At 41.4% G+C, this 14,492-nt stretch overlaps 1 protein-coding gene across 1 annotated transcript in view; it reads right to left on the bottom strand.

Annotated features, from left to right (window-relative positions):
* The window catches only part of BRINP1 (BMP/retinoic acid inducible neural specific 1), a 173,976-nt gene that overhangs the window by 47,208 nt on the left and 112,276 nt on the right, over positions 1-14,492 (bottom strand). The window contains exons 4-5 of the mRNA XM_017664395.3: positions 7,753-7,922; positions 4,749-4,854 (exon numbers count right to left, since the gene is read on the bottom strand). Coding sequence (XP_017519884.1) covers positions 4,749-4,854; positions 7,753-7,922 — 276 coding nt within the window. The remainder of the gene's footprint in view (positions 1-4,748; positions 4,855-7,752; positions 7,923-14,492) is intronic.

Raw genomic sequence — 14,492 nt, 5'->3', positions numbered from 1 at the left:
ATAAACAAAAACAAATAAATATAATAAAAATAAATCAGTAGTCCCTGGCACAGAAGGAAGCACTGGAATAAATAACATCGATTGTTATTTCTGGCTCCTGTACTCTGAGCCAAGGCGTCTGCTTATAGCTGGGCTGGCCACCTCCTGCTGATGTCTCTGCTTTATTCATTTTCTCTTTGCAGAGGATGTCAAGATAGAGCACATTATTAAATAAATTTTTAATATACGAATATTATATACACAGAAATGTGTACCTATAAATCATGTGTGCACAGCTCTATGCATTTTTGCAAAGTAAACGTATCCATGTGTTGCCACCTAAATCAAGAGACATAGCATGACCAATACCTCCAGAAACCTTGCCCATCTCTCTCCAGCCACTTACCACTCCCCTTTCCCCTAAGGTTAATGATCTATGGACTTTGAAAACAATGTATTTGTTTTTTGATCTGTATGGGAATGGAATCACACAGCTTGTTCTCTTTTGTGTTTTGGCTGCTTTTACTCAGTGTTACGTTCATGACATTCTTTCATATTGATGCATAAAAGGGTAGCTTACTTTCTCATTTCTGTATTGTAGCCTATCATGTGAATGTATGATAATTTATTTATCCATTTTCTTGTTGATAGGCATTTGGGGCTATTTCCAATTGGGCGCTGTTTTGGAGAAAGCTGCTATGAACATTTGTGTCTCTTGGTGAACGCTGGTCACATTTCTGCTGGACCTGTTCCCGGGAATTGTGACTGCAGGGCCGTCGGGTGAGGACGTACGGAGTTTTCCATGGATACTGCCAAAAGGGTTTTCTAAAGTGACTGTACTAATTTTTTCTTCCCTGAGCAATGCATGTTAAGTTCCCACTGATCCATGTTGTTTTTTTCACTTGAGCCAGTCTGACTGGTGTGTTATGATACTGAATTGGGGTTTGAATTTACTCTTTCTGAGGACTAGAAAAGTTTATCACTTTTTCAAATGTTTATTTGCCATTTTTATATTCTTGTTTGTAAACTGCCTGTTCATGTCTTTTACCCATGTTCTAGTCTTACTGTATTGTCTGCCTTTTTCTTCCTGATGTTAGGAGTTATTTATGTCTTTTGTACAAGAGTTCTTTGTCAGATGCATATGTCACACCTGTTTCCTCCAACTCTGCTGCTTGCATATCCATTCTATGAATAGCAGCTTCTGATGAACAGAAATTTTAATTTTAATGTGGCCCAATTCATCAATTTTTTTCTTTATATATGGTACTTTTTATATCCTATCGAATAAATATCAGCCTATAAAGAAGTCATGACATATTTTTTTGCCTTACATTTAAGTTTGTTTTATCTTCTACCAAGACAATATTTTTCTGCCACAGATATAATTTTTTATGACTTCCCTACCTAGACAGAATTACTCCCTTTCCTGAATCTCTATAATAGCATGCATTACCTTTATTATCTCTATTAGATTACATATTACCTCAACTCATGTGTACTTTGCTATCCATCTTCTCTGTCTCATCCCCAAACTCCATTTACCCAATTACCTAAATTCTTCATGGTTTTTTCACTGAATCCTGGTCATGATGCCTCCTAAGTAACTCCAAAATGGGTCTGTTTTCTCTCCACCCCACCTGCTACCTCCATGGTCTAAACCTGTGACAGCTGGAGTACTGTAATGGTCCCTAACCCACTTCAAATCTACTGGTATCTAACTAACCACACAGCAGCCAGAGAGATCTGCCAAAATAGCAATCTCTTCCCGCTACTTCCTTCTTAAAAACCCTTCCGTGGTGCCCACTATTCTCAAATGATTGTTGGACTCATTAACGTGCTTCAGAGGCCTTCCAGGATTTGAAGGACTATTTGTCTTTCTCACCATTGATGTCTTTGCTCTAATCTCTTAAAATCTTCCATTTCCTTGAATGCCCTTTCCGAAAGAGTCTTCTGTCTGCCCCCATTTTCATGCCCCTACCCTCCTCTTCATTCACATCTCATTCAATATGCATCTTTTTAGCAGGAAAATTTCCCTGACTCCCTAAGAAGCTAAGTCCCCACACTATCTGGTACCATAAAACCCTCATAATTTCTCTCCATCAAAACCCATTATGCCTATTATTGTTTGCTTAAGCCCACTTCTCTGATAGAGTGTATATTTCCTTGGGGCAGAAACTCTCTGTCTTATTTACCTCTATAACCTTGTGCCTAGCTCAATGCCAACATGGGTTCTTAAAAAAAGTACTGAACTGAGTTGAACTGATGTGGGCTCACAAGCCCAGCTTTTAGCATCAGATTTGGCTCACAGCCTCAGAAAAGATTTGGTGATTCATCACCTTCATAAAACCCTAGAATCAGTATTGAGAAGGACTTAAAGACCACCTACTTCAACTGCTCAACCCAATGGAATATTGATTAAATAATCTCCATAACATTCCTACCAAACATCATCTACTTAGAACTCTCTAATAATAGAAAGTTACTACATTCTAGGTTTGGACATGAATGTGCATTAGAAGGTCTGTTTTGTACTGACTTTAAACTAAGATCTATTTATCCCAGTTAAAAGCTGGGATCCTTATAATTCCCCTAAAGTAGATCGGATTTGGTCCATTTTATCCATATTAATGAGTTTGATCATCTTTCCTGAAATACAAACCCTTTTGCTCTAAGTCAGCCTTCTTTAGCTGTTTATCATAACACAGCCTCCATAGGTAGACTGCAGTTTCTTAATGTCCCTCCTGAAGTGTGATGCCCAGACTTAGACTCAATCCTCCAGGTGTATTTTGGACAATCTAGAACAGGACAAGGCTGTCATCTCCTTTTTTGTGGATAACATACTTCTGATAGTGTAACTAATGGCAGTCCTGGGTTGTGGAGTTCTAAAGTTTATACTATAGTCACCTAATAAGAAAAGGAATTCAAAATTGCATGTGAAAGTGAGTAATTAGAATGAGAAAACTCAGGAATTTAGAAGGTGAAGGAGCCCATTGGGTTCATGGTAAATCAGCTTCTAAATGTCCCTAAGATCTTAATAACGTCCTATTAACATCCTGTTAATCCCTTCTAAACGTTCTCCAATTAGAACTCACATCTCTCTCCACCAACACGCATAGCAGCATTATCAAATGCAAACCAGAGCCGAACATCCTGGGTTTAAATCCTTCTCACTCTTCACAAAGTGATAACTATAGGTGTCACAGGAACTGATAAGGTGAAAATCCTGGCATTCCCAATGCAGATCCACCTTTCATATTTACTTCTTACCAGGTATTGCCAAACCCATGTGCCCAATCTTCTCTACTAAAGGGGGCCGGGTTATTCTTCAACTACTGGAAGGTTTGTTTTGTTGTGTTTTAACACTAGCCACTTTCTCGGCCTGAATTTCCCTGAGGGATTTTTCATTCATTGCTCCCAAGTGACATTAGCAAGCCCTCCCTGAACCATTTCTAACCATCTTCTATAACAGGAGCATGGATCAAAGAGTTGCCAAGGAACCAGAATATAAAAGTCATATTAGGCTCTGCTTAGCTCGACCTGCCAATCTCAACCTAACTTTCCTCCCACTGACATTCAGAATCACCTTTATCAGATACCTTTCTAGAAGGTCACATTTTTAGTCTGCTCAAAGTTAAAACATGTCATTTTTTTTTCTGACTATAAAGTTAATACATGATCATTTGGGGAAAGTTAGAAAAAGAACTGGAAGCCTAAAATAAATCATCCGTGACCTAACCATCCAGAGGTGAGCTCTCTTAACATTTTGGCGTATCTCCTTGCAATGTAATTTTTCCTTATCTTTTTACATTGTTAGGACTATGCCATGCATTCAATCAGAAACTATCCATTTTTAAATTAACATTATATCAAATAATTTCCACATATTCTTGGAAGTTCTTATAAACAACAGTTTAGTACCTGCCTAATATGATGTTGTATGGATGCTACATAATTCATATAGTATAAATTATGCTTTTAAAAATGACATTCTATATTAAAGCCTTATCAATGTTTTCCCTATAATCTCTCTTTATGATGAATTAATAAGGGTAAAATTACTATTTTAAAGGGCATATTTTCTTTAAGGTCATGAGTATACATGGAGCACCTGATATGTAAGACATTATACAAATACAAATATATACATTAACAAATTAACCCCATAATTGCTGCATTCTCCCTACCAGTACCTAAGAGTATCTGTCTCCCTAAAACATTGAGTAAACAATGAACCAACACTGAGTATTCTCATTTGTAAATCCTGCTCAGAGCACACACACACATACACACACAGGTATGTATACAAATATACTGAAGAGTACAAATCATTAACAAAGAAGGAGAAAGAAGATTATACAGAACCGAAATGTCTATAAAATGCCCTATAGTTCTTGGAATTCAAATAACACCTGCCAAAATACATTGAAAATCAAATGCAATAATGTAGGAAATGTGGACGATGTGATATGAAACTTTAATATATATTAGATTTAGAGCATCTATAAATAACACTCTTTAGACATTTTCATCAAAATAATCAGATAAAGCTCACATTTCCATACTTTATATCTGAAAACTAATTAATAACCATGAGTTTAATGTCCTGTATGTGTTAAAATTTTTAAAAAGCAATCACATCATAACTGTCTTCATTTCCCTACTTGTAGTTCTCGTTGGTGCCTCTGTCTCTCATCGCCTTTGTTCTCCCTCCACATCATACCTCCTAAGAATCCCGGGCCCCCTTCCCACCACTTCCACAGGCACCCTACCTTGAAGATGCAGTTTGCTCTCCGTGCTTTGCAGAAGGACGGAACTCACAGAGTCCAGATTGTCATAGCTGTTACAGCCCAGAGGCCCAGTGCGTGTCTCTGTGACCTGGAATGGGCATCAAGGGTGACAGATGTGAGACCCGTGCCCTTGTCTGGGACAGACCCTGCAGAGTCAGCCACGGCAGAGCAAGCCAGCAAAGTCCTCTGGCCTGAGCCAGTGACCACTTCCTGCACGCCTTGCCCATGCCCGGCTATCACCACACGGATGTTGGGGTAGCAGAGCCACTGAGCACACAGACTGGAGCCATTCCTGGTTTTCACTTCCCAAGGTCACTTTAAGTACCAGGGCAGTGAACAGGCTGAAAGCACTGTAGCATATCCTAAAGCATGGGCTTTGGGGTCAGGAGAATCACTGTTCAGTCCTGGCTGTGTCATTTATTTTCTGGATGACCTAAGAAAGTCATTTAACTTCTCTGAGCTTCTGCAACCTGAAGCTGGTAAATGCTTCCCAGGAAGGATGTGAGACAAGACAGGATGAGTTTAAGTGCCTGACACATGGCGTGTGTTCAGAAATGGGCATCTTACCACCAAAAATCTTTATACATTTTAATGAGTCCATATGCATTATTATCAGGCAAGAACTATAAAAGAATCTCCAGTTTCCAAAAAGGCATTGCTTTTGGGCACAATCAGTACCATGACAGAACAAAACACCCCAATCCTAGGGTGGTGGTCTGCAGGACATTGGAAATACTTAAGGTGCAAACAAGAGGGGGACAGGTGCTCAAAAAGATAACTTGGAAATAAGAACGGTTTCCAATGAAAAGAGGTTTCTTCATACTTTCAGCCTCCGCTTCCCATTTTGTAACACAGTCACGTGCAGGGCTGTTTTGAGGTTTGCATCCAGCCATAAAGACACAGCACCCATTGTCACAGGGAAGGACAGCTTGGGAGACAGCCACTTGAGTCTCCAAATGCCAACATGGCCGTTTCCAGCTGGGAAATCTTGCATCACTAACTTGCCCCTTACTCAGCCTCAACTTCCCTACCTAGAAAATGCTAGTAATCCTCTTACCCATCTCAATATGTAAAGAACCATTATATTTGTGAAGGGTTTAGCACTTAGGAGACAGTATATAAATGGAGAACTACTAGGCTTTGGTTTTTTTTTTAATAATCTATTGTTCTTTCTACAAAATAATAGCAGAGTTTTTATTGAATGAGACTCAAAACTACCAATTCATTTTGCCAGAGATATCCTGGGGAAGAAAACCAGGGGCAAAACTTCCCCACCCGGGTGAGTGGCTCCTCTCATTGCTGACAGTGAGGCAATTCCAGCCAGCTGGGTCTTCAGGTAGTGTCAAGGAATGGCAAGAATAATCCAAGCCCCAGACTGTGTGGAGAAGACAGTGCCACTGTAACCGCGGCTTCTCGAGTGGCCTCTGTGCAATTGCTCTGAGGAAAGTCCTCGGAAGGAGGCAGGCTGCACTTCCAGGGTGCATAAAAAAATTAGTTTCAATGTCTCAATCCTGCATCCTGTCCAGCAGGGAGAGAACCATTTGGTGATAATGAAAACCAAGCCTTTGCTTCCCTCCGACTCTGACGGCTTCATCAAGATCTGTCTCTCTTGCCTACTTTCCTCACAAAGCAATGCCCCCGATACAGGCAGTTCTTCCAGGATAGCTGCCTCTTTGTCCATCTGATTTACTTCCCTCTTTCCTGTCTCTCTCCTCCAGAATGCTCTCACCCCCCACATTTTTCTCTTCCCTTGGTCAGTTTCTGACTCATCTGCCTGAGCCTCCCTCCACGCGAGCCCCCACCTCTCCACTTTTTCTCTAAAGATACGTGTGAAAGTCTTAATATAAGGCAAAGTCTGCATTTTATTCAGAAATCAGACTGAAGACTGAGAAGTAAAATGCAGGTATATAATCTGGTTTAAGAAAACTTGAGATGAAAAACATCTGCACTGAAACCCTCAGAAGAACTAATCCTTTATATCAAAAATGTCCTCCTTCATTCTCTTTATAAAGGTAATCTCTCAATTGCATTTAAGATGGAATCTATTTTGTTTTGTTTTGTTAAAATTCTTGTTCTCTGAGGCATTGAATTGAAAATCTAGAGCTGCTCCAGTTAATGTAGCTATTTAAATTAAAATTAATTAAAATGAAATAAACTTACAGACTTAGTTCCTCAGTGACCACATTTCAAGTGCTCTATGGCCCCAGGTGACTAGGGGCTGCTGCCTTGCCTGCACAGATATAGAGCATTCCCATCACCTTGCAAGGGTCTAGTGGACAGTGCTGGCCAGACTGCCTGTTTTGTAAATAAAGTTTTATTGGAACACAGCCTCACCCATTTGTGTTGTTCCATAGCTGATGTCTGCACTACAGCTGCAAAGTTGAATTGTCGCAACAGAGATGTTATGAATTGCAAAGTCTGAAATATTTATTACCTGGCTTTTTTCCAGAAAATACTCACTGGCCCCTGGTCTAGAGAGTAGAGTTCAAGTCCCTGTTAAGGTACCCTAACTGTTTAACCCTGAATAAGTCTTTAACTCTTGGATCCTCAGTTTTCCCATCTGCAAAATAGGAGAAGGGGTGGAGAGGATGAAAAACACAGGTTTTACAAAATTGCTGATGTAGCCATCAGTAATCTGGCTCTTGCTAGGTCTGTGACCTTGTGAAAATCATTTACCCAGTGTAACCTGTTTGTTCACATAGAAATGGAACCTGAAAATCATCCACACAGGAGAACTTTGAGAGTGAATGAGAAGATAGTTGATAATTATGCCACGACCACAGCCAGGGCTGCCCCAGGATATCAGTACCTAGGGTCACCCTAATGACCAGGGGCATGGGCACTTGGCAACATCTGTCACAGTAGTTGGCAGGGGCACTGCTAGCTCCATGGGTATGAAGCCAGGGATTGTATCTGCCCTTCAATTTGTAGAATACCTGGGCTGTTGTCTTAAGGCCTTACCACACAACCCACCCCCAGGCCGCACCTTGATTGCTCCAGTTGATATCTGGATCTCATGGAGCCTCCTCATGGTGCCATCACGGTCGACAAAGTAGGACGATGCAAGCTGGTGCAGAGCTTCCACACTTTGAGTAGCATTCCCTGACTTCCTGTCGAGGCGACTTTTGTCCATGTACATGGTCAAGGCCTCCTCCCCTGCACGGAAAAGGAAAGTTCAGGCAGTCTGTCAAACTTTGGGGAGGGTGCAAAGGCTCCAGGGTCTTGATGCTGAAAATAGCCTCGAACTGCCTACTAATTTTGCCCGAATTTTCTTCTGCCTCTGAAAAGCAAAAGCACAGTGAAAAGAGCAACAGTGCAGAGGTGGCTGTAAGCACCAAGCTCCATAGGATGAGGATCGTGGGAAAACTTGGTTTTTTCAACTATGTCAAGTCCAGCCCCTACGAATCTACTTCACAGTTCTCGCCAACGCCATCTCTAAAACACTCGCCTCCTCTCTGAGGCACAGTCTCTCCTGCACAATGGTGGATTTGCCATAGATGACCCCTTCCCCTCTGTTCCTTGTGTTGCCTCATCATCACTCGTTCCTCTTTCCTCTTCTTACCTCTTCTCCCTCCTCCTTCCCTCCTTCTTTCCTCCTTCCTTTCTTCTTCTCCTTCAGCTACCCCTTCCTAGGCAGATGATGGACAGATGGATGGGATAGCTGAAGAGATGATGATAGATAGAGAACAGCTAGAGAGATAGATTAGATAGATAGATGGATGACGGGATGGAGGGCTGGCTAAAGAGGTAGATTAGACACAAATGATAAATAAGACATAATGGCAGATACAGATAGTGAAAACCTGTGCCTGTGGAGAGAGGAAAAACTCAACTATCATCTCTATGAAGTCAGACATTACCTATATTAACCAGTGCTTTATCCCTTGTACAAAGTCCAGTGCTTGGCATACAGCGATAGTAAGTAAATAATGCATTTTTTCGTTCACTCAATAAATATTCTTAAATGCCTACATATGCCAGGCGCTGTGCTTCTGAGAGTGCAGTAGAGAAGAGGTTCGGTCTGGGGGAAATGGGAGATGACAAGAAAGTTAGGTATTTGGAGGAAGGGAGATTAGAGACAGAGAGAAAGAGAGACAAATACATAAACATATCTTTTCCTGCATAATGTTTTCCTTAAAAATACATGCATAGATTACTAACAGTACTAACTTATGGTGCCTTTTATTTTGAGTAACAAGGTGTATCACCAGAACTTCAGAAATGAGGGTCCAGAAATGCCTACTAAATAGATCCAATCACTGTGCATCTGGTTTCACTGTCTACTAACTGTGAACTTGGAGATGCTCCTTAACCTTTCTGTTCCTCAATTTATTCATAAACAAAATAGGAGAAGAATAGCATCTGTTCCATAGAGCTATTCAGAAAAATTAATCAATTAATGTTTGTAAGGTCCTTACATTAGTGTCCAGTTTTTTGCAGCAATCAAAATCACCTGGAGTAGTAGTAGAAGGCAGACCTCCTGGACTGGCACTAGCTGTCTGAGCAAGTTCCTCACCCTCCCTGATGCTTCAGTTTCTCCACGTGCAAAACTGGGGATCCTAATCATAGGGTGGGTGGGAGTAAATTCATTAATTACATAAAGTGCCTGAACCCTGCCTGGCATATAGCACACCCTATGGGAGTGACTGTTCACTACCGTGATTGGATTACTGCAAAATATCAATTGCATATCCTTACATCTAATCAATCCAGTAAGAGGACGGTTGGAGTACGAACACTATCAATACTCCCTGAGGACAAAAGCCTGACATCTAAAATAAATGCAATGTTTTTAGAATGATGATTACCTTTGCAGTTAAAGAGAAAAAACAATTTGCTTACAGGACAGCGGTTATCCTAGGAAGTGGGTTCTGACCCGCAGATAATTCCTCTGCCTCAATCCCTCCATAACTGCTTCTGGAACACAGTTCTATTCAGTTATTTAGAGTTCTACACATGCAGCCTCCAGTCTGTCTTTTCAGGGTTGTCTCCCACCATGCATTCCTGCCAAACCATTCCTTCTGCCTCCATCATTTGTTCTTGCCAATTTCTCCCAGGCTTTTCCTCAAATTCTTTTCTCTGCTTGAACTGCCATTCTGTCCCTCCCTAAATGTCTGACTGTTGAAATCCTATCCAGCTTTCTAAGCCCAATCCAAATGTCATTTTCTCTTACTTATCCTCCCCTGTTCTTGACCTGAAAGACTCCTAAACACTCGTCAAAACCCACTGAGGCATCACCTTCTTGGTGAGCTTTCCCAAATCCCACTCTCACTCCAGGAGAGATGTAATCACCTTCCCTCTATCATTCTCTAGCCTGGCCATTCAGTTTAGCTCAGCGGGCAGGCACAAAGCATTTTGTGTGCACTGAGCACTTTGGCAGGCACTGGGAGTGACAAATGAATAAGATATTGTCCCCATTCTAGAGTCACTGAGTGACTACAAGCATGCTGTCCAGTAGGGAGCCACTGGCCAGAGTACCTATTGAAATGTGGCTAGTCCAGATTGAACACGTAGGTGTGAACCACCCAGCAGATTTCTAAGATCTGGAAAATAAAAAAGAAAATAAAAGAAAAAGAAAATACCTCACTAGTAACTTATTCTAATGATTATATATTGAAATATTTGGGATATGGTACGTTAAATAAAATGCATTGTTAACTTGATTCTCCCTCTTTTTCTCTTTAAAATTTAAAATTGTAGTTGTGAAAAAGTTTGAAATGGCATTTGTGGCTCATATTCTATTTCTACTGGACAACACTGGTCCAGGGAGAGAGAGACATGAGGGGATCATTTCACTATGCCGGATGACTAGTGAAGGTGGAGGGATACCCAGAGTGGACCGCAGCCCTGGAGGAGGGTGCCCACACCCCTGTTAATAATGTATACACCAGGCAGTGATGGTCCGTTCTCTCCAGTTGCATTTCTTCTCGGTCTGCTCTCCCCTGAACGAGTGCACCATTTCTTCTGCTTGTTGGGCCTTTGCTTTTCTGTCTTCTCCTGGCTACCTTTTACTCCTCTCTCAGGTATCACCTAAAACGGCATCTCTTCTGGGAAGCCTTCCCTGAATCCCCTACTCTTTATTTAAACTAGATTAAGAACCCTACCCACGTGCTCCTACAGGCTCTTTCATTTCTCCAATGCGTCACCTATCACTTTTCCTGGTGATTGTTTAACGGCCTGTCTCTTTCTGTAGAGGAGAAGTCCTGTGAGGTCGAGGAGTATGTAAGAGTCTTCCACCATTTCGTCGTCATTGTCTAGCACAATACAGGCATGTATTACATGCTTAACAACTGATGAGGGTATTTATGGGTGAATGAATAAATACAGAAGTGATCCAGCTCTACAGTGTGTATCGATTGACATATCTGCCTCAATTACTAAACTGCAGTCTTCCAGTAAGAAGATTCATCATCATCAAAATTGACGTCTGGTTTCCACAGCCTAGAATAAGACACTCATGTTTGCATTTTCCCATGAAGCTTACATAAGTAATGCAGGAGGACATGAACGTCCATCCATTGGACTCCATAGTGACCTGAGTAGATGTGGTTTAACAGTGACTTTATATATAATTAGACTTTGGCCTCCAAAGGCAGTGGGTAGTGGCCTTGGAGAGCAAGAGCTCTACCTGATTTTCCTTTGTAATGTTTCTAATACATTTCCTGGGTCAGATGAAGAGCAGATGTTCAGCTGTCATTCAATGGTTAAATGGGTGGATGGATGGAAGGGTGGATAGATGACTGCATGGATAGCTGGACAGATATACGGGAGGAGAGATAAATGATTAAGTAAGTGAATATGCTAGAAGTTAGTGCCAGAAGGCAGAGGAAATAAATATTCCAAGTGTTAGCTCAGGCTCTCCAAGGGGCCTGTGAAAGAGAAGGTGAAACCAGCCCAGTCCCTTTGGACTGAAAACTGACAGAAGCAACCCTTAGATCAAGAGGGGTTAATGGGCTTCTTGCTGCATTATTAAGACTTAATTTCTTGTTTATTAAGAGAATGTTCTGTTTAGAGTTGCTTTCCCATTTGGGCATTCCTGCAATTTGCCTCTTCACCCCACGCAGGCCTTTCCTCAGTCTCTGTTCTCCAGGGGCTTTGCCTTACTCTCTGCAGCACTATTTTTCGGAGGGGAACAAAGTGGAACTCAGACCCACAGGCAATGGGAGATGCGGTGGGAGCTGACTGCTTTCCCCTTACGTCACTAGGGGATATGCTCCCAGATGGGGGTGGGGATTCCTGGACTGTAGGACATCTCTCATTCTTTCCTTCGGAGTCCCTGTGACTTTAGTCTCAACCTTCCTCTTGGTCACGGGGAGATCTCCCAAAAGGCAGGGTGTAGAATAATGAATATATAGACAAACACACAAGTACGCAACCATACATTATGAGCCTCATGCATAAGATGATTTCCATGCCATATGCACATACCTGTGCAAGCTCACATATACACATATAAATGTAACCTGAATTCACATGCATGAGTCCCATGTGTCTGCATGTGCACATTGCCTATGTATGTATGCCTGCATATAGATGAACTTATATCAAGGCATAGGTAGACATTTGTACACATCTTTCTATGCAGGTAAGCGTGCACTCCCACATACACATGCAAACTTAATCATACATATCACATAGATACCCAGGCTCCAAGGTGCTTCCTTTGGCCCTAAATATGATTCTCTGAGGGACTGAGGGAAACTGCTATCCTGTTTTCCTTTGTGTCATTCCAAACCCAAAATATTTCTCTTCACCACCCTCCATGAGAAAATTACCCATACTAAGTACTTTGAGTTTAATCAATTTCACCAAAACTTGAGGATCCCATGGAAATGTCTTAAACATCAGCCCTCCCACCACTTCCACCTCCTCCTTCTCACTCCCTCTCCTTTCTCTTCCTTCTCCCTCGGGAGCCAAACAGATGCATTTACTTGTCCTACATGCGACAGTTTAAGAATCATCTTTTGTTGTTTGAATATGCCCTTAGGAACTCACCTGACATCTCAAACAGCTTATCAGAGCATTTCTCCTAAATGAACATGGTGTTCTTCTTAGGAAAACATTGTAGTGAATACAGTTTTCTGCACCTCTTTGTATTGAGATGGAAAACTGATATCTGGATAGGAAAGTGAATTTCTCAATGTCTCCTGTTCATCTAGAGAATGGCAGGAATGGGCATTAATCCTGAGTCCCCAGGCTCCTTACCCCAGTAATGGCATTCATAATAGGAATAACAACAACAACAGCAATAGCAATGATTTGTTAATTGCCAAACACTGTGCCAAGATATCCTTTTATCTAATCATCACAACATGAAGGAAGTGCTATTATTATTTCTATTTATAAAAGAGGAAACTGAGGTTTAGAGAAGTGGGCACCCTCAGTGCCAAGATGACACAAAACAAGGGGGAACAGGAGGCAGGATTGGAACCCCTGTGATCAGACTCTAGAGCCTGCCCTTCCTTTCTCTACAGCTTACCAAGCCTTCTCTCCCACTGCAGGAGGAGGCTCTTAAGAAGTACTTTTCTATGAACGAATGAATGAAATGATGATGTAAAAGGACCTCATACAGCATCTGGCACATTGCGTTCAATGACCAGTAAATCTTTTCCCCTTCTCTCTCCCCACTCATCCGTGTTCAAGGATGGAGAAAACATTTAGGGCTTGCTGTCCAACACCAGAACTTAATCCAAAGCTTTGCATATTTTAAAATGTTGTGCTGTAAAAACAGGAGAGGACAAGGCTCTGTGAATAATTCACCACCTTGCCTTGGAGAAATTAAAAATATATTTCACTGCAAAAGAAAGATCTTTGTTATTTGGGACTTCCAGGGACTAGGATAGAACACAGCTTCTAATGGAAGAACTAGATGGGTTGCAATATTTTTTTTTTCCAAGTGAAATGGGAGGTGGAAGGAGTTCAAAGAAAAGGGTATGTGTAAACGCAATACCCGGTGTAGAAGTGATTTCATTTCCCTTTACGATAAAATAGAATATGTATTACATGATTTAACATTCAAAGTCCTGCTTAATCTCTGACTAGCAGCAGGCAACAAATATATACTGGCTGGTGGTTTGGGGAGTGAGTGGGCCAGTGGGAGAATGAGTTGTTTAAAAGAATATCTGATGCTGGGGCAAAAATAATGCAGGCTTTGTGGACAAAGGAATATCCTAAGTTAAACGTTAAGGTGAACTGTTTTGTTTTTAGTTTACATAAACTGAATTAAAAAAAAAACTCTGAGCTTTGTCACTTATTAGCCATAGATCTTCTTAGTCTCAGCTTCTTTATCTTTAAAATGGAGATAATTTGACTTAATTTGCACTTTTTGAGAACTAAAAACAACATATGATGCCTACTGTGGGCAAATACTCAATGGCAGTGGCAGCTGATTATTGTAAGAATGAGTGAATTTACTCAACCAGCCTCCCACATTCCCCACAGTATCAAATTCCTAATCTGGTTTTCCTTGAAATGTACACTGGGCACTCAGCTTAGAAAGCTGCACCATCTTCCTTCTGCCTAGCCAACTCCTCTCGAGCTAACCTGTCACTTCCTCCAGGAAGTGTGTACTAACCACTCCAGCTTGTAGGGTTCACCCTTCCTCTGAGGGAGATCAGCTGGTGTACCTCAGTCCCCCAACCCTGCCTCCATCAATTCACTGATCTGGTTTAGTTGGGATGGGTCATATCTAAGTGCACCGTATAAACTCCAAGCTCCCTGAACAGG

The sequence above is a fragment of the Manis javanica genome, chromosome 2, assembly GCF_040802235.1.
Source record: "Manis javanica isolate MJ-LG chromosome 2, MJ_LKY, whole genome shotgun sequence".
Classification (NCBI taxonomy): domain Eukaryota; kingdom Metazoa; phylum Chordata; class Mammalia; order Pholidota; family Manidae; genus Manis; species Manis javanica.
Note: the sequence above shows the minus strand (reverse complement) of the source record. Positions and strands in the feature narration are given on the sequence as shown.